The sequence below is a fragment of the Borostomias antarcticus genome (assembly GCF_949987555.1).
Source record: "Borostomias antarcticus genome assembly, chromosome: 33".
Lineage (NCBI taxonomy): Eukaryota > Metazoa > Chordata > Actinopteri > Stomiiformes > Stomiidae > Borostomias > Borostomias antarcticus.
Window position 1 is genome coordinate 3,804,703 of NC_140266.1, and position 24,767 is coordinate 3,829,469.

General features: G+C 45.0%; 2 protein-coding genes across 2 annotated transcripts; both read right to left on the bottom strand.

The window, feature by feature from the left end:
* Nucleotides 1–5,439: 5,439 nt before the first annotated feature.
* rbm6 (RNA binding motif protein 6) lies at nucleotides 5,440–18,317 on the bottom strand. Its single transcript, XM_084460555.1, has 22 exons — nucleotides 18,251–18,317; nucleotides 17,549–17,656; nucleotides 15,621–17,244; nucleotides 15,409–15,498; nucleotides 15,244–15,313; nucleotides 14,202–14,275; nucleotides 11,581–11,655; nucleotides 11,154–11,448; nucleotides 10,575–10,732; nucleotides 9,908–10,008; nucleotides 9,744–9,813; nucleotides 9,590–9,647; nucleotides 9,291–9,485; nucleotides 8,704–8,801; nucleotides 8,208–8,579; nucleotides 7,342–7,488; nucleotides 7,167–7,238; nucleotides 6,829–7,050; nucleotides 6,649–6,723; nucleotides 6,407–6,528; nucleotides 6,264–6,315; nucleotides 5,440–6,175 (listed from the first exon to the last, which is right to left on the bottom strand). Exons 2-22 carry the CDS (start codon nucleotides 17,596–17,598, stop codon nucleotides 6,083–6,085), a joined length of 4,113 nt encoding a protein of 1,370 aa, XP_084316681.1. The 5' UTR covers nucleotides 17,599–17,656; nucleotides 18,251–18,317; the 3' UTR covers nucleotides 5,440–6,082.
* A 1,585-nt stretch (nucleotides 18,318–19,902) lies between these two features.
* Nucleotides 19,903–24,358, bottom strand: camkva (CaM kinase-like vesicle-associated a; the record flags this gene model as incomplete). Its single annotated transcript, XM_084460730.1, has 10 exons — nucleotides 19,903–20,217; nucleotides 20,344–20,431; nucleotides 20,703–20,781; nucleotides 20,920–21,056; nucleotides 21,246–21,321; nucleotides 21,436–21,556; nucleotides 22,227–22,365; nucleotides 22,662–22,736; nucleotides 23,965–24,096; nucleotides 24,264–24,358. 10 exons carry the CDS (start codon nucleotides 24,356–24,358, stop codon nucleotides 19,903–19,905), a joined length of 1,257 nt encoding a protein of 418 aa, XP_084316856.1.
* Nucleotides 24,359–24,767: the final 409 nt, after the last annotated feature.

Genomic DNA, 24,767 nt, shown 5'->3' on the forward strand with positions numbered 1-24,767 from the left:
AGAGGGAGAGAGAGAGAGAGAGAGAGATGTAGAGAGAGAGAGAGAGAGATGTAGAGAGAGAGAGAGAGAGAGAGAGAGAGAGAGAGCAGAGATCTCCATCATCAACGAAAGTGGTTCCAAACCCCTGTTTTCGGTGTTAATTCAAGGCTGTTGCTCCCGTCCCCGGCTTCATGTCTGCGCCGCCATTACATCACTTTCAAACCTTGCCTCTATTGCACGGTAATGTTCTCAGTGACAGGCCAGCGCTAAAGTACCAGCAACCAGTCCAATCTCCACAATCAGAACCATAAGGACATTTTCTCTACATTATGTCACAGGGAAACCATCAATGACAGACATCATTTTTCAACCTGCACTTAATAACTGCAGTGCTGAGGATAAGCGCTGTAGCAAAATTGCACCGACAAGCATGATCAGGCTGATTTGCTGCCATGCCCTGGTCTTTTCGCATGGACAGACCACAAACACATGCTACTCTTTAAGGAGAGTTACTTTACATGAAGCATATGATCGTCTGTTGTTGGACAAAAGAAACCCTTAAGCAAATCCAGTTTGACATCTATAATACTGCATGGATCTGATTTCCCAGCATCACGATCACAGCACTGACATGTGAAACGCTAAAAGCCAACATGAAGAGAGAAGGTCACCAAGGTCCATAAACTGGTATGTAAAGTGAATACAGATTGGTCAGATGTACAGAGTGCAAATATACTTGATTCAGCCAAAAACATACATCTAACCGAACTCTGGTCAGGATCTTATCGTCTTTTCTCAAACCTCTGAAACTACAAGTCTAAGAACCCTAAAATCTCGCACAACTGGCATTTTATAAAGCCCACCTTCTTATTCTAAATCTTGCATGTAAATGTGGCCTGTCCATCCATCTTGACTACCGTGTTTCAGACATGCATCCAATGGGACTTCCTTCCTCTTTGCGCTCCGTCGACCGACAACCCATTTAATATCTGAGCAGCCTACAGACAGAGTCCTTTTTGAGGATGGTCCCTCGGCCGGCCTGCTCTCCTGCTGCTGAGAGCGTCCAGCTGGGATAATTAGGAGCCCCTGGTGCCTGAAAGCTGTCCACACACGTGCAGGGGATACAAACGCAGACGCTCTCCCTTCCTGGTGCCCCCTATCTCTCTCTCTCTCTCTCTGGCCCACATCCTTATGAAGTCACTCTCGCATTCATTTCCATCCCCTCGACAGCGACGCAAGCAGGGTGAGGCCGGGTAATGATGACATCTGTCACCGAGGGGGCTTGTGACAGAGGGCCGAGAAAAGAGGAATGGAAATTAGACCATGAGACACAAAGAGGACCCCGAGATGGCTGTTTGTGAAAATGGCCGCCATTCCCAACAGGACAGAAAATTAATGGCGTTCCCTGAGGAGATGATTTCCTTTTCACTTTGATTGAGATATTGGTATAATTCATTCGGATGGGATAAACAAAAGGAAGTAAGAATCTGAGTTGAATGTTGCCACAGAACTTGCACATCAATGAGACCACTTATTGTTCTGGAGAGCTATTCTCACTGTTGGCCAAGTTTCACACTACAGTTTCCTGAAGCACAGACAACAACTCTTATTTGGCAGCAGCCAATATCTATCTAGAAATCCACAAACCTCTGTATGTCTGTATGTATGTACTGTAGGCCTACAGTATGTCTCCGACATGATTATCTTGAGAACCGGACCCTGTGTGAAGTTGGCATTAGACGTGTGTATTTCTCGGGACCCAAGGAAGTGAAGTGTGGACTGTGAAGTTGTTTGGATCAGTGGTTCTCAATAAAGCTGTAACAATTCCGAAAACAGGCACTAGGACCAAGAGCAGTTCTTGAGAAAGCCGCTAAAGCTAAGCTAGCAGGCCCTGATTACAAATACATTATTTATAGGCCTATGTGTATTTGCTATATTGTGGGGAAACCTGGGTAACGGACATGGTATAGATATTATGTTATCTTGGTGTGAATATGTATTTTCATGAATAGGTTCAGAATGTGATGGTAAGCATAGCAAATTGCGCTATAAGCTAACAAAGTCAACCAGCTGTTACAGTATTTGTTCAATAGATTATTAAGGAAAGGGTGTAGTTTCAAGTAGCCTGTTGTATGAGTATATATTTCATTTTATCTAGTGCATTTAAGAAAAGTGTAATAATGCATAACAATAGCCTTCATAAGCGCAGAATGGGCAGGGGCCCCGACACTAGTAGTCAAAACGTTCATGCATATAAGTGTTAAGAGTACTGTACCTGTACATATACTGTAGCAAAGGCAATAAAATATGTGTAAATTGCAGATAATTCTAACAAATACACCATCTATATGCAAATACAGAGATATTAGTTGAGATCATGTGTGACATTGACAATATATTCATTTAATCTGTGTCACTGTCTATAATGAATAATTTGACATGGAAATGTATGCATGGTACATGCAACTACAACCAGGAATAATCAAAGACTGACCTTGAATAAATGATACCTCCATAATGTAAATATTACCTTAGATTTCTTGTTATAACCTAATAATAATTTTGGTGAGAGATTGAACATTTCAATATACTGTATAAGGGCCAACTCAAGCCCATAGAGACCTATTATCCTTATAGGAGGTATAGTTTTGACGTGTATTTGAAAGCACAATTTAGAACTGTACCACAGAGAAAATGAGTAAATGTTTCCACTTCCTCACAGCTGCAAAAAGCTTCGCTACATGACAAAGTGCTCCTGGAACCAGACGCCCAAGATAAGAGCAGGCGACAGGAACATGAGGTCTCCTTGCTATTACAGACGTTCATGGCCAAAAATGTAACACTATCTAGCATATTTATAGACAGAACACTTACTGTATACACAAAAAATAAAAATTAATTCTTAAAAAGTCTCTAAGAATGTGGAACAGGAAGAAAGAGATGGCTGCAAGATTGCAGATTGAAGCAATTCCCAGAGCAGAGGTTAGACATGCAGACACTAAATCAAGAGTTTTCAGCTCAACCGACGGTCAACTCAAAACAAACACTAGTCATGTGGCCTTCCCCTGCTCACGGAGCCGAGTGATGGAGGGCCAGACGCCCATGGAGAGAGGGCCGTGGCAGCCCGGGAGAGCATGATTAACGACCAGCCAACCTATGGTGGTCAAACGCACGGATCACTCTGCAGCTCTGTGCATGCCCTGACAACTCCAGGTAACCCATGATGGAGGGTCTTTTAATGCAGTGTGACGTGACTAATCATCTCTAACCGCTATGGCCCTGACGCTCGTCCTGCCACACCTGAACGGTGTGTGGTTTGTATTGTCCCATTAGCTCTCCGACACACAATCAGAAACTCTTGGGTCTAATCACCTCTAAAGCTGAATAGAGCTGGTGGACACTAAGAGGTGAGAGGTCACAGGACGAGGTGGAACAATAAACACTTACCATTATTAATAATAATTGAATAATGAATCTTAATCAATCACAATCAAGTCAATCAATGAAAATAACAAAGTTAATTTGGCATGAAATAATAAATCCTGTCTCCCTAGGCTGGGGTTCCCCAAATCTGGCTACACAGAACACAAGCACTCATTAACGGTGAGTGATGACAAACATCCAGTCAATGGGTCTACACTGAGGCATACATCGAACATTAGACAACAGGCCACATAAACAGTGAAATAACAGGCTACATAAAGCATGTGATACTTCAAACAGTGTATGTACACGAATATTCACAAAATCACTGGACGTAATAGCAGCTAACTTGTAGCTGCACAGTTAGCTGGATTTTTATATATATATAGGCCTATATAGTATTATATTAGTAATAGTATTTATATATATATATATATATATATATATATATATATATATATATATATATATATATATAGTGATTTTGATGTTCGTTATTTCATTCCCGAGACAAGTGGGGAAAACAAAAAATGACTTGATTCTTGTTTTCCGATTGTGCATTTTTGTGGACCTCAGGAAGAACCCAGCCCCCCAGGGTCATGCACACTGCTCAGGAAGAACCCAGCCCCCCAGGGTCATGCACACTGCTCAGGTAGAACCCAGCCCCCCAGGGTCATGCACACTGCTCAGGAAGAACCCAGCCCCCCAGGGTCATGCACACTGCTCAGGAAGAACCCAGCCCCCCAGGGTCATGCACACTGCTCAGGAAGAACCCAGCCCCCCAGGGTCATGCACACTGCTCAGGAAGAACCCAGCCCCCCAGGGTCATGCACACTGCTCGAATCCCTGGACTGGAGGTAGTTGGTCCGCCCAGGGGTGGTGGCGGCCTGGCCTACCAACGGTATGGCTTGGTAGGTTTGTACAGCCTCCACATAACACAATAGATCAGGGGGAGGGGGTGAGACACAATAGAATGGGGGGAGGGGCGTGATGGTCCACCAAAGACGTCCACCAAATCGAAGTTACTCTTAGTAGAGAGCTTGATAATGTAAGGGAGTGGCTCATAGAGAACAAACTCTCACTGCATCTGGGGGAAACTGAGTCAGTTCTGTTTGGTACCAAGGGCTCCGGTAGCATCCCTAGGGCAGTTGATTCACCTGTATAGGAGTTTTATATTGGTAATACAACCAACACTAGGCCCCCTCAGTCTGAATGAGAAAGGGTCAACTGGACCATGTATTCATATTTAAAAAATAAAATACATGTTAAAACCTCGAGTGTCTGAGTCCAAAAGAGAGGAGAGCCAGAGAAGTGCAGAGAAGGAAAGCAAACGATGAGGACGCAGAGAAAGAACGGCAGAGGGAGCACAGAGAAGAGCCAGAACCATGATCTACGTTCCCTTGTATACGCACTGTAACTACAACTGAAGAGCCAGAACAGAACCATTACCATTCCCTTTATATCCAACCTTCAACTGTCAGAATGGCTGAATATCAATGAGATGGCAATTGCAAGGAGTAATCAGACAGTGAGGTGTAAAAACCATCAAGATGGATCCTAATCTCACTACAGCCAACATTCACAGAAAGTACGTAGACTATCAATACAAATATGAGCTGGCTTGCCCCAAGGCCAGGTCTGAGAGAGCAGAACAGACAGGTGGGGGGCAAAATACACCACCACCTAGACCCAAGAAGAAGAGGGTTAGGACAGTGTCATGAGACTAGAGTAGGGTCGTATAATAAGGGTCATTGTTATTTTATTTTTTTACCAGAGGTGCTCGTTTGTTACCCCTTTCAGAGGCATTTGTTCATTAAACCAGAGACCGGTTTGTTTTTCAAGCTCCATTTTCTTTGTTTTCACGTTTATGTGGTGGACCCCACTGGTGCCAAAGTCCACACACCAGTACCTAAAAAAGATAAAGCCAACAGAGCCTTACTGCCATCCAGTGGCGAGATGGTGAATCACTCACGCGTCATCAGAGGAGTAAATCACAAGAGAAATTGACCACAGATTCAGATTAATTTGGGTTATTTCTTTACTTAAAAAGAGTATAAACCAAATGATTAAAGGAAACGAAACATGTAAAAACTGTTCAGTGTTTAAACAAATTAACCGTGTTTGCTGGAACCGTCCGGTGACATGCAGTCAGAATCCAACTACATGTTTGGCTTCAGGGTACACCTGCCACAAATACTACATATCAACCACCCCCACAACATGGCCGGACAAAACACACACTACTAAATCTATACCACGGACGAAACGAGCTTAGTTTGGGGTATTATTTAACCATAATACCATTAAAAAAGGTTAAGCATACATTGCTGCCATGTTGATCACATAACCTCAGTGAAATCATATGCTTGTGAAATGGGGGGAGAATCAGGAATCACAAGAGCACTGCAGAGAAGTCACAGACAATACTATCACTGGATTCGGTGGTCCTACTGAAATGCACGCCATTACAGCATGTTTAGCTTCTTTACATGTCTATGTTCCCAGGGGAAGTGGAGGTCAGTGGAGTGAGGAACCAGAAGGTCAGTCTAGAAGTCCAGGAGATCACACAGGCGAGGAGAGTAAAGACAGTCGGACCGACACTGCCCCACACATCCAGACACGGCCTGGGCGATCCGCTCTTCACAGGGGGTTAGGGGGCGATCGGCTCTTTGTTGTCGGGTCAGTCCAGCTCTTTGAAGCGTGCAAACATGGCCTTGCGCACCGCCTGCTTATAGGTGGCGTGATCCCACACGACAGGTTCCTTCTTCTTCCTCTGTGAGTGAGAGAGAGGTGGGTCAGAACATTGTGCTTTAAAAAGTACCTTGATGTGACTCGATAGAAACTATTTTCTTCCTGCTCACCTCCACAGGCTCAGATCCTAACCCAGGCCTCTCGCTGCCCTTATGCATGTCCCTAACGACAAAGACACAGAGAGTAAGTCGATGCACAAATGAGGGACTACGCAACTAGACAAAAACAAAACGGCAGACATTATAATACACACCTTGATCCACCGGCCCAGGTGTTCTGATGCTGGTGTTGCTGGTGTTGTTCATGCTGATGTGGCTGGTGCTGGTGCTTCCTTTTCTTGATCTCTGGGGACCTGGTGGGCTCCTTGGCGCTCAGCTTCAGAGGACAAGTTTGACAGTGTGTTATTACCGCCTGGAACATCTGTAGAAGACTCACATAATTGCACCCCATTTTCCATGCCGACAATTTCTGCAAAAAAAAAAAAAAAACACTGACCTCTTTCTCCTGGTTCTCCAAAGCCTCCAGTTCCTTCTTTGACCTCTTGATCTTGAGGTGGATCTCCATATTTTGCTGTAAAGAGCAACCAGTGAGGGTTATAAGCAGCTGTAAAGGTCTTTGGTAGGAACCTCAGATGGGAATTAGGGGGTTTATTAAAAAAACTGCGTGTGTGAGTACCTTGTGGAGGTCGGAGAGCTGCTGGTGTCTTATCAGAGCATCCTTGTTGGGGAACTGCCTCCTACACAGCAGACAGGCCATCTTCTTCCAGTCGGTCAGCTTGTCGTCCTTCTCCTCCGCCTGGCTCCTGGAGGCCCGAGGGGTGTCGTGCTTCTCCTCCTCCTCCTCGTCGCTCCCTGCGGCGTAGTCGGAGGCCAGGAGGCCCAGGGAGCCCATGGAGCGCTGGGGGGTACCAGGCAAGCAGGACAGGGTTCAAAGGCCACCGTGGAACTCTAAACATGATCCTCATCTAGTTCCTCTCTCCAACGCACCCCAAGATCGGGTGCTTGACCTCTTACCTTTGAACCCTTCTCTTCTTTCTTGTTTGGGGGAGCGAGAGGCTTCTTAAAGAGGTCGTCTCCGGCCGAGCCCTGTGTGACAGAAAGACGTGGACAGAAGGACATCTTTACCACACCGCCCTCTTTCACGTCTTCACAGAAGACCTAGACCGACGGGATGAAGCGGAGCGCCGACCTTCCTCTCGAAGATGGCGAATGCAGCGTCCGCAGCCTTGGAGGCCTTCCTGTCGTCCAGCCCTCCCTTGAGTACAGGAGAGGGGGCGCGCACGCTGTCCTTCTGCCGGTTCTGGATCTTGGCCCAGCGCTCCATGTCCTTCATGATCTGAGACAAGAGACCAAGGTTATTATAGTTAACGAAAACTAACTAAAAAACGAAAACTAGGTGTGAACAAACATTTTAGTTAACTGAAATAAAAATAAAAACTAGACTTTACAAAAAAACGATAACTAACTAAAACTGTATTGTGTGTTTACAAAACTAACTAAAATAAACTAAAATTATTGAGATAATGTCCTTAGTTTTAGTCTTTTTCATTTCATACATAAGCTTAGTATTTTGGGTGGATATGAAATCTATCCTCCATTTTTTTTGCTGTGCCCCTGCGGATAAGTAACCTGACATGCGCCAGATGGTTTGTTTCACACGGAGTGAAACAACGTGAGAAAGGATGGTCTCACTAGGCTAGCGCAGAAGAAAAAAAAATAAAACTGATACTGAAACTAATAAAAACTAAACTTAAACTAAGCATTTTCAAAAAAAATAAAAAGGAAACTAAACTAGCAAACCTGCTTTAAAACTAATCAAAACTAAACTGAAATTGAAAACAAAAAGTTAAAACGATATAAAAATAAAAACGAATGAAAAAAGCAAAACTATTATAACCTTGCAAGAGACACATGGATGTTCACCTTCTGTCAGATAACCTGCCTGTGAAGCGAGCTGGCACGGGCCTGTGCTCATCTTGAAAGCAGCAACGATGACGATGTTCACCATCTAGAGAGCGCCCTACGAGAGCTGGTACCAGTATGACCCGTGCTCACCTTGAAGGCAGCGACGCTTCTGGGCTTGTCCTCTTTGTCCTTCTTGTCGGCGCGAGACGCATCGTCCTCCTCTCTCCTCTCGGGGTTCGGGTTAGGAGCAGGCGGCGGGTTGAGGGCGGCGGAGGAGGCGGGGGAGGGGGCGGGCGGGGGAGCGGCCGGGGGGGCGGAGATTGGCTTGGGGTCCGAGGGCTTCTTCATCTCCAATGGGGCGTCTGCCGCCGGGTTGGCCAGGATGGCCTGCACATCTGGCGCCATGGCGATAGGCTGGCTCATAGTGGCCTGGGCGTCTGAGGTTCCTCCTGGGACTGGGATGTAGGCCTTAGTCACGCTCTCCCAGTACAGGTACTGCTGGGTCTGGGCATTGTAGAAATACTACACGTACGCACGCGGACACAAAGGTGGAAGCGAGAGAATGTGTGAGAGGAGTAGAACGAATACAAAGCGGATCAATCCGTTATACGACGTGACGTTACGACCCGGCTGCGCGGTCTCTCACCCTGGAGCCTGGGTCGTAGTACAGGGTGGTCTCGGGGTCGTAGTAGAACCCAGACGTGGCGTCGTACAGGTAGCTAGTCATGTCCGGAGTCTCGGTGGCTGATGGAGGGAAAAAGATTGCAGAAAAACAGTCAGTTGCATCAGCTATACATCAACGTAACAATGTTTAACGCCATTACTGTAAGTCGCTTTGGATAAATGTAATCTGTTACACCGTGTCCTAACTACACGCGACGCGAGCGAGCGTCAGCGACAAAATGCGTTCCATTGCTTTGTTTTCTATTGTTATGTCCTAACTGGACGCGAGCGACGCAGCGCGACGTTTTAACTGCCCTTTTGACGCTCGCCCTGTTCCTATTTTCCTCCTGTCGCTCGCGTTGACAGGCGTTCGTTCTTTAACTGTCTTCAGTTGGGAATATAGACAAATGACGTAGCAGAACAGGACATTTAACGGTTTCAGTGAGGACAGAAAGCTGCGATGTCGCGTTCTGTCGCTCGCGTCGCAAGCAGTTAGGACACGGTGTGAGACCGAAGTTCCATGGCCTAACGCTCTCCTGGTCTCTCTAGAGTGATGGAGTCGTCCCTCACCATAGCTGTAGGCCTGGGAACCCTCTGGCCCCGCTAGACCCGCTGCTGCTGCCGACACATGGGGGCCCAGGGCTTGGAAGGAGGAGGGGTCCATGGCTGGGGCCTCCCCATAGCCAGACAAGCTGGGGGGCATGTGGGAGACAGATGACAGGGAGGGGTCTGTGCTGCCAGCCAATGAGCCAGCCATCAGGTCACCTGGGTAATGAATAATAATTGTTAAAAAAAAATATATATATATAAATTAGTTTTTTGGTCGGGTTTTGACTTGAGTGGATAGAGGATGAGAGGAGAAATCAGACCTTGCATGCCAGCTGCCTGGAGACCTTGTGAGTAGTACTGTTGCTGTTGCTGCTGCTGCTGCAATGATATGAGAGGAACCGGTTCACTGTCTAACCGTGTGGGTCTACACACACACACATTATTCACAAAGCAGAAGATCCGAGTCAATCCTACCTCCAGCACACTGATGTCTGGTGGGTATCCCAGGAGAGAAGTGTTTGACTTGTCCGAATCTCTTTTATACCTAGGGTGATAGACAGAACAAATTATGAGCGAATAAAGTAATTTTCCTCAGAAACTGTGGTAATTCAACAATAGACAACAGAAGTTTGACTCACGTTTGATTCTTCAGAGGTTTGGCCACCTCGGCGTAAACCCTGACTCCGTCGATGGAGAGAGGCCTGGGTTTGGTCAGGAGATCCACCAGACGGGTCACTTGCTACAACCGGAGACGTAGCCGTCAGTATAGGAGCATCCCAACAACAGATTGATTACACTTGGTAGGGTAAATACTTTACTGGACAGAGACCAAAGCTTTATCAAAAGGTGTGTGTGTGTGTGTGGGGGGGGGGGGGGGGGGTATAGTCAGCCATGGCATTGGGTGGGGGCAGGAGTATAGTGAGCCATGGCATTGGGGGAAGCAGGAGTATAGTCAGCCATGGCATTGGGGGAAGCAGGAGTATAGTTAGCCATGGCATTGGGGGAAGCAGGAGTATAGTCAGCCATGGCATTGGGGGAAGCAGGAGTATAGTGAGCCATGGCATTGGGGGAAGCAGGAGTATAGTTAGCCATGGCATTGAGGGAAGCAGGAGTATAGTCAGCCATGCCATTGGGGGAAGCAGGAGTATAGTCAGCCATGCCATTGGGGGAAGCAGGAGTATAGTCAGCCATGGCATTGGGGGAAGCAGGAGTATAGTCAGCCATGGCATTGGGGGAAGCAGGAGTATAGTCAGCCATGGCATTGGGGGAAGCAGGAGTATAGTCAGCCATGCGACTGCCGGGTACCTCGTGAGAGTCCATGTCGACGAAGCAGAAGCATTTGGCTCCAGGAAGCTTCGCCTTCACCAGACGGACGTTCCTCTCATCCAAGTACGCATAGGGGTCCAACGCCTTCAGTATGGTCTCCACTGTAGTGACGTTCTTGACGTTCTTTATTATCATTGCTGTAAGTTCCACAGGCGAGTTAAATAAGTACTGTAGACCTAGGCTAAACTTTAACCACAGACCAGATAATACACCACGTTGTGGGTCTAAATCAAGAAGTACTACAACAATCCTCCCGCCTAAGCACTTATTGTATTATATTATATTGCACTGTACTTTAGGTTGCGATTCTTGCACTTTGCCTTCAGCACTAGATTCTGCTCTTAGTCACTTGTTTTAGAGAGAAGATGCACTTGTGAGTTCTGGCAAGTAGTAGTACATTGGCTCTTCCTACGTTAAATGCAATTATTGTTAGTCGCTTTGGATAAAAGCGTCTGCTAAATGACTGTAATGTAATGTAATGTCATGTAAATCGAAACACTGTTGATTTATCCATTTATCTCATTAGAGCTGAATAGAAGCAGCTTCAGACTGACTCACTCTTGCTCTCCTTGAAAATGGGGTCGGTCTGATGGGGGCCATGGCGTGGGGCATTGCGGTTGCCCCAGGACTCGGCTTGCTGCTCCACCTCCTGCTGGCGGAGCTGCTGGTCCACCTGCTGCTGCCAGGCCTCGGGGGTGAGGTCCGAGCTGCGCTGCCACTGGCCCTGGGAGAGGGGGTCCACGGGGCCCTTGGCCTGGGTCTGGTCCTGGGGGATTATCTGGTTGTTCTTTGCCTTCTCTGAGGGACTGGGTAACAGAGGCTCCTGGCCGGGGGGGCCCTTGTGACCTGGCTCCTAGAGAGGCAGTAGAAAGATCCGACTCAAAAACACGACAGGATTGGGAGGCAAATAAGCGTGGAATAGTGAGGTATCGAGGGTGAGATTACTGCCTTTTAGAAGGGGCTCGGTTTGAAAGGCACCACACACCTGAGGCTCCTTGGCATCCCCGCCAGGCTGGACATATCTCATGGAGGCCGTTTTAGTACCAACCTTCAGGGAACCCTGAAAAACAGAACGAGTGTCAGTCAAACTCACCGCTGCCTCCCTTAAAACCAGGTGACATTCACAATGTTCCTAAAGACTCCCAACATGCACTGTGGCAGGTTCATCCCTCCTCAGTGGCGAGGGTAAGATGGGCGACAACTTAAGACCGCGATATACTCGCCCTTAACTACGCTTACGCGTCTCCCACACGTCTCACACGTTCCTTTGAAGCGTCGGCCGCGGTGGAACGTGCCGGCACACAGAAAGTAACGCTCCGCAAAATACACGCTCGACTACGCAGACGTGTTGCTGAACAGCAAGTATAACACAGGCTCTGATTGTGACACTGACAGCTTTTGCACACGGACCGTGGCTCACGATTCACCCGTGAGCATTTCCTCCTTGCAAATGTGTTACTGTTTGCAAAAAAGAGGTCAATGCATCCTTTTCCCATCAATCACCAAAAGGAGGAACAATAAGATTGTCTGAAAGTGCCTAAATAGCTTAAAGGTGCACTGTGTAGAATGTAGCGCCATCTAGCGATGAGGTAGAAGACGACCCACTCCCTATGTAGATGTGAAGGGCTCATTCTAAGGTAACGGAAACACAATTCTTATGTTCATGTGGTTATACACTAATTAAAACATACTTATGAATATTATATACCAGTGAAATCTGTTCCGCTAGATGCCAGTACATTCTACACAGTACACCTTTAAGTAAACGATACTATGAATTGCACATCGCTTAACTTAATTAGTACTTCTACTAATCATTCCTTTGATTATAATTCAATTGACCGTGCAGGGCTTAGGAGATCCTTTTACTAAAACTGGAATAAGTTATCAAACAGTGTAGCTATATCAAACCTGCCAACAGACAGGCTAAGGTGGTGGTTTCAAGACATGGGTTTTACATGTAACCATACACATAGACTGCTAAATCAAGATTCCATAATGGCTAGCTAGCACATATTACCCATCTAGAAAAATAACTCTTTAAAAATCCAAATCTAAATGAGACATTTAAAGTCCTGCGTGGCTAATCAAAGCCTGTACATTAAACAAGATATGTACTGGAAATGGCTCAAGAAACCTATCAAAAGCATTGACAGGTTTGATAATAAAACCAGTCACTACCACGGTGTAGCCCTTCCCATAGTATTTGTTCATTGTTGAGGAACGAAGCAAAGCGAACAAGACTACCTTTGGGCTAACACGCTTAGCAGAATATAAACTATGAACTGTACTTGTGCACCTATATTCCCGGAGCCAAATGACAAGTCATGCCAAGAACAAACCGAAACAAAAGACTACTGCTAGAATCCAACCACTGCAGGTAGTGCTTCTATGAACCATTCCCAATGGGATACAAAGAAGATATTCTAAACATGATACCACAAATGGAATACAGTGAACCAAGAACTGAACGGTCAAGAGAAAGGTTCTTCTGGTGTCAACTGAGCTTGAAATGGTTAAGACCGCAGTGTGTCTTGAATTCATAAATATCTGCATATGTTGTGGTATCTACATATGTGAAGGTTCTCTCTAAATTTAGAGAAAGAAAGAGAGTGGAGCAGAACTCTAATGGCCGTCTGTTAAAAACAGAAAGATTCCATTTGGTTGGAAGGCCCAAAGATCAAACGCACAGACTTGTGTGCACAACCCCAAAGAACGTAAAACTGGGGTGAAGTTGGGCATGAAAATAGTTCAAGGTGAAGTAAAACTGACGAGGATGAGGATGACCATGGTGTATACTTGAGAACTGATCAACAACTTTGTCACCGAAGGACTGAAAAGGAAAATCATAAAATCAGTAAAGCTTGCCCACTGATGCAAGTGTAAAGTAAGTTAAACCTGAACGAGAGCATGATCCATCACTTCAGAAACAACCTTCCTCTTTTTAGAAAGGCAAGTACAAAGTCCAGGCAAAGAAGAATTGAGTTAAAAAATAAAATAAAAACATAAATGAATATGCTAATACTATCTTTGAAACATCTGCCTTCAGGATGAGCACACAAACCATTTTTACACCATATTATTTAAAGCAGGATATCTGCGCACCATTGGGTATAGATAAGGCATTAGCATCAAAATAACCACATGCTGTTGAAAAGATAGATGCTAGTAGTGGAAGCTAGTAGTTGAAGTTATAACTTAACTGTAAATAACCAGTACTTTTATTCAAAATATCAACTTGTCTTTAACTAGGAAACGAGGGCAGACCAACATTTTCTTTGTGGGTTGTCTTGTTTGCGATCGTATAAATCTAAGCACGCACTTAAAAGTAAGCCTCCTCGTGTTCCACTTGAAATTAAATTGTTAGTCAACCACTGCTAAACTTTTCACAGAATGTCTACGAGCCTATGTCTAACATAATAATTCACAAAGGCTTGCTAGCAATTATCGGACACCCTTTCCCCACCCATCAATACTGGTCTATCTAAATGGCACCCAACACTGCCCTCCCACCTCTCCCTCCCCCCCACTAAAAGCCCTCCCCCCAGCCCAAGCAGTCGTCCTGCAGGGAGACACAGCCTTTGTAGAGTGACGAGGATGGGCCACCTGGTTGGACTCCATGAAGTGGACTGCATCATCGAGGTTAAAAAACTCCACATAGGCCGTATCGTAGCTGTAACCTGGGGACAGCATTTGAAATACAGATGGATTTGCGTTAGTCAATGCTAGAAAATACAAAGGTTCATGAGCACATCGAGATAACATTTGGTAGTTTTTTTGGCAACGATGGCGCGTTACATTCAGCGATTAAAATGGTTAACATCATAACTCTAATCTTCATTGTTGACATCTTAATTTGACACATACTACCTTTATTGGAACAACATGACAACCCTATATTTTCTAAATATTTTTCGTTAAGTTGGCTCTGTTTGAACGAAGTCAATATCAACCTGTATTCCAGATCCAACTGAGTATTGCCAACAAATTGCTTATCAGGTTATATAACAAACGACCCCCCTGGAGAGTCTATGGAAGTATTATTCAATGTTACTATGTGCTTGGATGACAAACTGTATGGAAGAGATACTATTCTACATGACAGCCTATGCGTTATCCATAGCCTGATACTTTGAACAGTTCAGCACATTGAGGGGATGTTTTCCATCTGAGCTGAATGACACGCAAAGCAACATCAGGGTGTGAAGTCTCAGCAAAGCCCTCATACAGCAGAGTGCATGTATGGCTTAATGTCTTACACCTTTGAAATCAATGACTGGACAAAATAGTCTACAAGGAAACAAAAATGAATGAAAACAAAAAAAAAACGAAACAATAAGACACTCGTGGAACAAGAACTTTTGTGACGCTGATAGTCAAATGTCACTGTCGAAGATTGCTACGTTGTGGTTCCTCTACAACTGCTGACGGCGTACGTCGTCAGGGATGAGAAAGTCTGATGGCTAAACACTTAGAGATCTCAGCCCTGTTGAACTGGTAAGCGAATGGATCCAGATCAGGAATATCGGAAGCGACAAAGAAACTTTGCGTGAGCGTATCGGTTCGGACGACGAAATAGCGAAACAAATCGTAGGAGAGCAGGGCTATCGTTTGCCCTGGAAAATCCACACGGGGACTTTTGTCTCACCTGGCACAACATTCTTGATTTTCATGCCCTGCATGGGTACACCATCACGAACGGCAAAGGCACCAAGGATCTGTAAAACAGATATCGTATTTTCTCATAAAATGAAGAAAATGTGACCTCTAGAATCTCACTTGAATTACATTTATTGTTCATTTGGAGGCCTACCTGCTCCATTGTAGCAGTCTTTGGGATTCCAGTGATAGATATAGTGTGTGAAACCTTGTCCTTCACAGTCGCATTCCGGTAATCCTGATCCTTTGGTTGAAATTTCAGATTCAAAAAAGTTAATAGATTGACAATCACATGTGACAAAAGGGATGACCTAGAGATTTACATGAAAATGATGGTAGCATTATGGCTGGTAAAGCTTTACTAACCTGGGACCCAGATTCACTGAATTTTGAAGCAGGGACTGGTTTGGATTCCTTCAGATTTTTTTCTGGGCCATGCAGGTCCTCTCCCTTGTAGTCAAAGGCTCTCCCCGACCCTGTTCTGTAATCAATATCCCTGTAGTCCTGGTCTTTCCGCTGCTCTCCGCTGTTGCTCTGAAACTCTGGGCCTGTACCCAACTTACCCCTATCTGGCCCTTGATCACGTGCCACATCCTTTGGCCCTTTGAATCGTGCAAGCTCATTTGGCCCCTGGTTTTCTTGAGAAGCCTGATTTTTCTCCTGGTGGTATGGGGGTCTGTCATCTCGATTCACTGCAATTTGATTCAGCTTGGGATCTCTATCTCCAGGCCACCGCTTGCCATCGCTCTCTCTGTGTGTGTTGGGCAAGGGGACCAAGGCTGGGAAAGGAAGGTCCTGTGGACCTTTGCGGCCAATAGGTGGTAGAGGAATGCCAGGAGGGGGACCTTTAGGGGCATTCTTATTCCAATTCTGGGAACCTGGAAGTTCTCTGTCCGGACGAGGGAAGCCAAACCCTCCGACCTCTTTCCCTGGGAATTCTGAAGGTGAAGGTCTCTCTCTTTCCTTCAAATGTCCTGGTTCACTACCTTCTCTTCCCATGGGTGGGGGGAATCCCTGTTCCACTACTTCTCTGGGGAAAGGAGCAATACCTCTGGGCATGGCCGGTGGTAAAGAGTCCCTCTCCTTTGCGCGACGGTTCTTCCACTCCTCAGCAAGGGACATCTCCTCACCGCCTCTGTAATCTATGGGGGGGCTCTCTCTGTCTGGGAGTTGCCGCCCTCTCATGGTACCTTCTTCTTCCGCCAACTTGGATCTGTTTGGGCCACTGAGATTTGGGGGCACGTCTGACCTACCCCTGACATCCATTGGCGCGCCATCATTTTCCCCAAATCGCAAGGGCGACCGGTCCCTGTTCCTGAAGTCGGCTGGAGACCCCATACGGTTTCTGAAGTCCATATCGGAGTCAAAGCCTCCCCTTGGATTAAATGGTGGGCCTCCTCTTCTGTCAAAGTCCATCATCCCCCTCTCTCGTTGAGGCACGTCCATATTAAACCCATCAATATCGCCCATACCCACCGGAGGCCTGTCTCTATCGCGCATGTCCCTGAAACCGTCGTTCCTTCCCATAGGGCCCATGGGAAATCCACGCCTTGCGTCCATGTTAGGATTGTTGGGCCCTGGCATATTGTTGCGAAACATCTCCCTGTCCCTAACGTCCATGAACCTATCATTGGGCTCCCGTAGCTGCATCCCTCTCCCTCCCATCTCGTTCCTGCCTGGACCTGAGAAACCGGACAAGTTCATCAGCTTGTCTCTGATTGCGATTTCGTAGTGCCTTCGGAGGCTGAAGTCCGGTTCTTCTCCGGGTCGGAAGAAATCCCTGTTTTGCTCCCTACCTCGCATGTCACCAGGCTCCATATCGCAGCCCCTCATATCCGGCGGGCCGTCTAGTCTCCTCATGTCCATAGGGGGGCGATCCTGGGGCCTAGGTCCCATAGGACCCATCGGACCCAGGTTCATCCCATCTCTGTTTCTGAAATCCGGCATTGGGCCATCTCTGCCCCCAAACATCTCTCCACGATGATCCCCACTGGAATGACCAAAGTATTCATACTGTCAATTCAATCTGATAATCAGCATAATGGACACAAATGGAGGGACCTCATCACATTTCTACAAAAGACGGTCTTCAACGGATGAAAGGGAGTAGCTAAGTTCAAATACAATATAACTATTACTCGATGGTTCTATGATGAACGAATCCCAGTCTGTATGACGTGGTCAGATGTGTAAAATAGCAATGTTTCACTGGGGGGCAAAAGCCAGAGTTTTCCTTTATTAAAGCAATTACAAAAAGATGGATTCACGTCAGTGGCATCAACCACAATGCTTACCGAAAGGGTGGCCCCCCGCCTCGGGGTCCTTGCCTGGGTCCGTCCCACATGTTCTCCAGAGCAGCGCCTTGTCTGTCAATTACCAGACGTTTGATCCCAGTCCAGCAGCTATGGTAAATAATGTTATGGTAAATTAATGGTAAACGTGTTAGTTTTTATATACTTTGACTTCACTCATCATCATCATCTTCATCACTGATGAAGTTAAAGCATGCAGCAGCTAAGGTTAGATAACTAAAATCCACATTACTCTCCCAAACTGCAGTAATTCATCCACCGACCCACGAATATTCATATAATACTTATTGAACATTGAACATTGAAATTGAACAAGGACGGAGGATGACGGTTAGACGGGTGGCGGCCTGAAATGGTGTAGCAGCTAGCTAACTAATCCTAACCCACTTCAGATGGCCTAACGCTAAGGTCAAAGCTTGCAAAACCAATTGAACCCAAAGTGGGTTGTATTTAGTAAATATTATGACATTGAACCATCGATGGTTGAAGCTTATAGACGACTGTCGTGATTCGACTGGTCTTGATGAGGTAGCCAAGCTGGCGTAGCTAGTTATACAAGCACGCTAGCTTAGCTAGGCTAGCTAGAGCTAGCTATATGTCTTTCTAAATGTCCAAATTTGATTTTTTTTTTATCTCTATCGTGTTTTATACCGCCACCATTGCAATGTTCTGAGGAAAACATACCTCGATTTTTCCAAACGAGCCGAGTTTGGCTTCTCAAACAAAAATGGAGCAGTAGAGCAGCGATGACCTCAGACTTCCGGGGGGAATTGCATTATGGGAATTGTAGTTGTGGGAACACAGGTGCACTACATCCATGGTTGAAACACATCATTCTGTTATCGTAGAAGATAATGTGCAACAATGAGAGCTTAAACGGCTTGATTGGCCATACATTTATTTCAGATTATAATGAAAACAGAAGCAACCTATGACAAACAGGAACCATAGGACAAGGAAATCTGGTAAATTACAGAGAAACACCCAAAGAAACAAGCCCAATCTTATAGCTCACTATGTGTGCATTGTCAGAATTGCTTTGTTGTAAAACACAGTTATTCAAAGTTTCTATTGAAATGTGACACTGATCATGATCACGAATCACAAAAAACAACAGAACCTTCGAGTTTTTCATACAGATTCTCACATATGAACACGTAGGGTATATTCTCAAAAAATGTTAAAAACAAAGAACTTCTGAATTTTTTATACTTTAATGTTGACTATTGGTTGTTGAACAAAGAGAGAAAGACACAGGCAGAGAGAGAGAGAGAGAGAGAACAATGCTATTCTGATTTATTTTAGAATTAATGATGTCACATAAAAACAATCTGGAAAGATAAAACAATTAGGTGATATCTTATGGAAAAAAAACTCTAAAGTGATCAATCTATTGAAGAAATACAGTGTCACAGTTTTATACAGCAATAAGAATATTGCTCAATTAATTTACATAATACTTTGGCAACCATCCAGATCAACTAAAGGGTGCTTAAAATATATTAGATACACAAAAATGAACATTGATAGTGTAGACATGACACTTTCTTTAAGAATCACATTAAACATTAGCTACGAGTCCTCTACAGTAAAAGTCAATAATTAAACTCACATATTCTTTCCAAAATGTTATTTTTTTGTTCACAAAGAGAGATAAAGAGAGAGTACAAGATGATATAGATTTGAGGATTATTTCTCACTAATGTTGGTTATGAAACAGTAGGAAAATTACAAGGCTAAAGGGTTTCTGTCAAACGGGGCAATAAAGCAGTCAGAAAACATGAACATCAAGGTGTCAAGGAACTTCACTAATGTATGGCAGAAAAACATATTCAGATAGTGCACTGACTTATCACACAAGGAAAATGATAATGTGATGGTACACTTTGCAGAGCAACAGTTCTTTACAGCATCTGTACAGAACAAACACAGATAGAAACACCTGAAATGAAATATTGTGCAATAACACAGATGGCAAATAATGAAAGATAATTTGTGAGACCCGTTGATAAGAAAACAGTGGGTAAGCCTTCCTTGAATTTTGAACCAGCTTTAAAAGGAAGAATATCCACAAGACCACAAGAAAAGAATGAGTGAGCACAAAACTATTCAGAGAGGGACACGCTGCTTAAACAATCACAAACAGCAGCTCACAAGCTTAGGGAAAAAAACAAACACTGTAATGTGAGATGCTGCTGCATCGGTTAAACACGCCATTTTATCATCATGCTAGCACCTAATTTACAGGCTGTATATATATATGTGTGTATGTGTGTGCGCGCGTGTGTGCGTGTGCGTATGTGTGTGTGTGCATGCATTGCGTGGAAAATCTCAGTTTAGCCGTTGTGTTCCTCGTGTGTCGGTGGGGACTGGAGAGGGACTGGCCTGTCCCCATTACACCTCGCCAGGGGCTCGGCCTCCTGTGGCGCCGGGCTGCGCTGGGCGGAGTTAAGGGTGATGGCAGCTGTACCCTGCTGTGTGCCAGGAGCCTGAGAGCTGTCAGAGGCCCCTGGGTATTGGGCCTGAGGAGCAGGAGTGTTGCTGGGTGTGACGGAGCCAGCCGAGGCCTCTGCAGCGGGGCTGGAGGCCCCCGAGTCACTCTGCTCCGGGGCTCTGAGCCTCTTCATGAGGGTTGTAACACGTACTGCTTTCTGTGTAGAGAGAGTACGAGTGACAGTGTAACCATAAACACAATTGTTGTTCCGTGCCACTGTCACCTGCAGAAATCAATAGAGCATAATGCACAATGTGTTCACTGGGAGGGAAAGAGGGAGTACCTTCCACTTGGCTTTGGCAAAGTTCTTTTCTATTTGTGCACACACTCCATCCTTGATGTTCTTATCTGAGGCAGCATTCCCAGAAATCCTGAGAAAATAAACAGTTAAACCGACAACCAGCATGTACTGTACTGTATTTACACATGTATTTACACATAAAAAATCTCAACACTTTGTGACGGGTGTGGTGAGAAGATGGCGCAGTTGGTTAATCAATCAATCAATCAAAGCTTTATTTATATAGCGCATTTCATACCCAGAGGCAACACAATGCGCTTTGTTGGTTAGAGGCTGGGTATATATCTATGTTGGTGTTAAGGTAAATTAATACAGTAGTATGATAGTTATGAAATATTTACCATTCGTGGTTTATGGCTTCCTGTGCTGTTAGCCGTTGGTCTTGGTCCACTTCCAGCAGATATGCCACCAGGCTTTTAGCTGAGCAAAGGAGCAACAAAATACACTGTAGTTCATACTTCATGCAATTCTGTTGGACACAAATGTCCACAATGTGTGGTTCTTATATCTTATATTCACATACGCTAACATAGAACCTCACAGTGGCTTCATACGTACCTGAGTCTGAGATATCATCCCAGTACGGTGAATCAAACTCGTAGTCTCCTGACAGAATCTTCCGGAAAAGGTTCTTGTCACGGTTGTCATAATCATCCTCATCAATTTCATCGTAGAAAGGGGGGTTCCCAGACAAACTGTGGGGAAAGTGAACACTCATGACCACAACTAAACATGTTCACATTCCCATCTATTCAATATTTCTGGGTGCAGGGTTGTTGGCTTGATCACGATTTCTTCGACTGGCAGTTTCTTGACCAAAGTTTAGTGATATTCTGAGAATGTGCAAAAATGTTTGTAAACTGAGGTGATAGAGACCCACTCACAGAATATACATGATGACCCCAATGGCCCAGCAGTCCACAGGTCTTCCATATCTCTGCCTCCCAACCACTTCAGGAGCTGAAGGAAAACACAGACGCAGCAAACAGCATCATATCTAGAGTTCAAGTACTGCCCTCTGTAAATGAATGGTGTATTATTCATATAGATCATCACAGTAACCCCAACCCTTACCAAGGTACTCTGGAGTTCCACAGGGGTCCTTGATAAGTCCTTCTTCCAGCTTGGCCAAGTGGAAATCACTAATCACAATCTTGGAGTGCTTCAAACGGTTAAAGTACACCAAATTTTCCAGCTACATGTAAATGAGACAAAAACAAATTCAAACAAAAACTGCATTTTTGCAGAGTTTAACATGTTTTTGAATGATTTTTCAAGGTGCCCACCCACATCCATTGTATGACCTAAACGGTGGTAGAGCAATTATCAGACTTTCTCAAAAGTGCTAGTTTTGTCAACTTTTTGATCTGAACCATTGTATATGATCATAAGTAACCTTAAAACACAGCTAAACATGAGTTTTCCCTTTACTGCTCCTTTAAGCACCTACAGTACAGTATTGCACTTTTAGTTTGCTACTCTTGCACTTTGCCTTTAGGACTAGACTATGCTCTTGGTCACTTGTTTACAAAGGAGATACACTTCTGAGTTCTGGTGAGTAGTACTACACTGACTTCCAATGTTAAATGCAATGTAAGTCACTTTGAATAAAAGCATCTGCAAAATGACTGTAACATAATGTAATGTAATCAGCGTATGCACCATCAACCTAAACAAATTCCTAGTATATGTAAACTACTAAGGCAATAAACTGATCTGATTCTGATGTGCATATACGGGATTATCCTAATCATTAGAGCCATTATAATCATTGTGTTTATGTCTAGCACGCAGTTGTGCCATATAACCCGTAATGTACTGTAATACCACCATCGACCTCTAGATGGGAGTATAGCATACTGTACCTTAAGGTTCCTGTGGACGATTCTCAGGGAGTGCAGGTACGCCACAGCTTCCAGCACCTGTCTGACCACATTGCTGGTGTCTCTCTCTGAGTAGTAGCCTTGGTCTAAGATCCAGTCAAACACTTCTCTGCCTGTAGCTCTGAGAGCAATATTCATACAAAAATCATCCATTACCATGACACTCAAAGTCATGATTTTCAAAGTCAAAGTCACTTCATTAATTCAAATTGATTCATTCAAACTAATGAGGATGGATGATATGATATTCACAGAAATAGGCTTCACACAGTGGCTCAGTGCAGAATCCATTTCAGAGCAGAATCTAGCAGCATGCTTTCTGCAATTGGCTTATAAGGGAGACAGAACCATGCTGAGTGAAGAAGTCAGTGCAAATGAAAGATCCCATTCGACCCCATTGACTACAGTGACACTCACAGCTCCAGGAAGAGGACATACTCCTTTCTTGTCTCAAAGACATCAACCAGCTGGAGGATGTTATGATGTTTTACCCTGTGAAAGGAACAAATGAAGAGAGAAAGAAAGAAAGAAAGAGAGAGAGAGAGAGAGCGGAAGTGGGTGGGGGATGAGAGGAAGGGGCTCTTCAATTTATTCAGTTCACTCAGATGACACTTCTGGAATTGGTTATTATTACCACGTGTCATACTCTGCCATGTGATATTAGCTTATTTAATTTATCAAAATTAATTAAAGTTTCAAATCATTTAAGCCCCTTGATTGTTTTAATTACATTGTGATCTTTCTTCAATTACTAATGGGTCTGTTGTTCTTTCATCGTAATGGAAATATGTCACCAGACTGCTGAATAGAAATCAGATTCTATTTCTTTTCTTTGACTAAATTGATTTCTGATTTTATCCGTTTTTCACCCAATTTGATAGCCAATGACATCCACTTGTCCCATTGCTGCTGTGGAGGGTCCATCACACAACCCTGCAGTCAGCGATCCAGATGAGAGATCCCGCTACCTGACTCTCTCAAGCCCGTGATCCAGAAGAGAGAGCCAGCTGTCTGACTACCAGCTACCTGACTCTCTCAAGCCCGTGATCCAGAAGAGAGATCCAGCTACCTGACTCTCTCAAGCCCGTGATCCAGAAGAGAGACAGCTGCCTGACTACCAGCTACCTGACTCTCTCAGGCCTGTGATCCAGAAGAGAGAGCCAGCTACCTGACTCTCTCAAGCCCGTGATCCAGAAGAGAGAGCCAGCTGCCTGACTACCAGCTACCTGACTCTCTCAGGCCCGTGATCCAGAAGAGAGATCCAGCTACCTGACTCTCTCAAGCCCGTGATCCAGAAGAGAGATCCAGCTACCTGACTCTCTCAAGCCCGTGATCCAGAAGAGAGATCCAGCTACCTGACTCTCTCAAGCCCCATGACCGTCGGACAGACAGATGGGGTCACTGTAAAGGGGTGGATCCTCATGCCGAAATTAAACTAACCACCCTCTGGAGTGGCGGCCCAATATGCCCCACCCCTGCGGGATCTGGCCCTATTCGGATCTGGCGAGACCAGTGCGTGAAGCCCGGTCCCCAGTGGGCAGCTGAACCAGAAACGGATGCTTAGACCGCTACGCCACCACAAACCTTTAGATTCTATTTCTACGGAGTAACTAGGGCAGTACCAATCTATCTGTTTTTTTGTTTTTCTTTTCCTATTTCTAGGCCGCTCACTCAATGTAATCACAGTACTATGACAGTGAGTTGTGTGTGTTTCACCCACATCTTCAATATCAGGATCTCGTTTTTTGCTGCTTTCCGGACTTTTCTCCCATCCTTTTTCAGGAATTTTTTACAAGTGTACATTTTCAATGTGTTCTTGTCCTTCGCTCGGAATATCTCACAGAACTCCTCCCTAAAGGGGTGTGACAAAAAAAGAATAAATCAAATCATCATCCTCTGTAAATAGCCAGCACACGATGTAGATGTACAGTATTTTGATTGTGAAGTCCTGTTTTTTTCTTCCTACAGAGTTTGCGTTTTTACAGCATTGTTCCTGTAGCCTACATGGGGGATACTCACGATTTGACAACTTGTCCCAGGTCATACTTGTCTGTGACCTCCGAGGGATTGTTGTAATCCTTCTTCTCTCCGAGGGTCAAACAGCCAAAAGGCATGGCAGCTTCTCCCCTGGACAGGGACGTCACACCACGACACAACCTGCCAACCAACACAACATTCTTACTCCACAGCAATGCATCATGGTCCATATTATCTAACACATTTTGTGAATGCATACACATACTGTGATGGCCCCTGTGGTGCCATCTAGGGGTGTTGGCTGGGGGTGTCTTGAGTGTCACTAATATGTCTCTCATCCTCATACAAGTAATTGCCAACTCGGTGCACCTGGGCCCGGTGCATTGTGGGGGTTAAATACCAGAGCTGCGTTCCGAATCGCATACTTCTACTTCTTACTACCAGTACCTACTACAGCTGCCCTTAGAAAGTACGTACTTTGCAAGCAGTAGGCATCCAATTGGGACATACTACCTTGTCATAACATTGTGCCTTGAAATTAGCCCA

What these genes read in the sequence shown, in the direction of transcription:
- rbm6 (XM_084460555.1), bottom strand. Translation starts at nt 17,598, where the DNA reads ATGTGGGACGGACCCAGGCAAGGACCCCGAGGCGGGGGGCCACCCTTT. An exon ending in AAACCTCTGAAGAATCAAAC is followed by an intron (nt 9,814 to 9,907) that starts GTGAGTCAAACT and finishes CTATCACCCTAG; the next exon opens with GTATAAAAGAGATTCGGACA. An exon ending in ACTACGACCCAGGCTCCAGG is followed by an intron (nt 8,580 to 8,703) that starts GTGAGAGACCGC and finishes GCGTACGTGTAG; the next exon opens with TATTTCTACAATGCCCAGAC.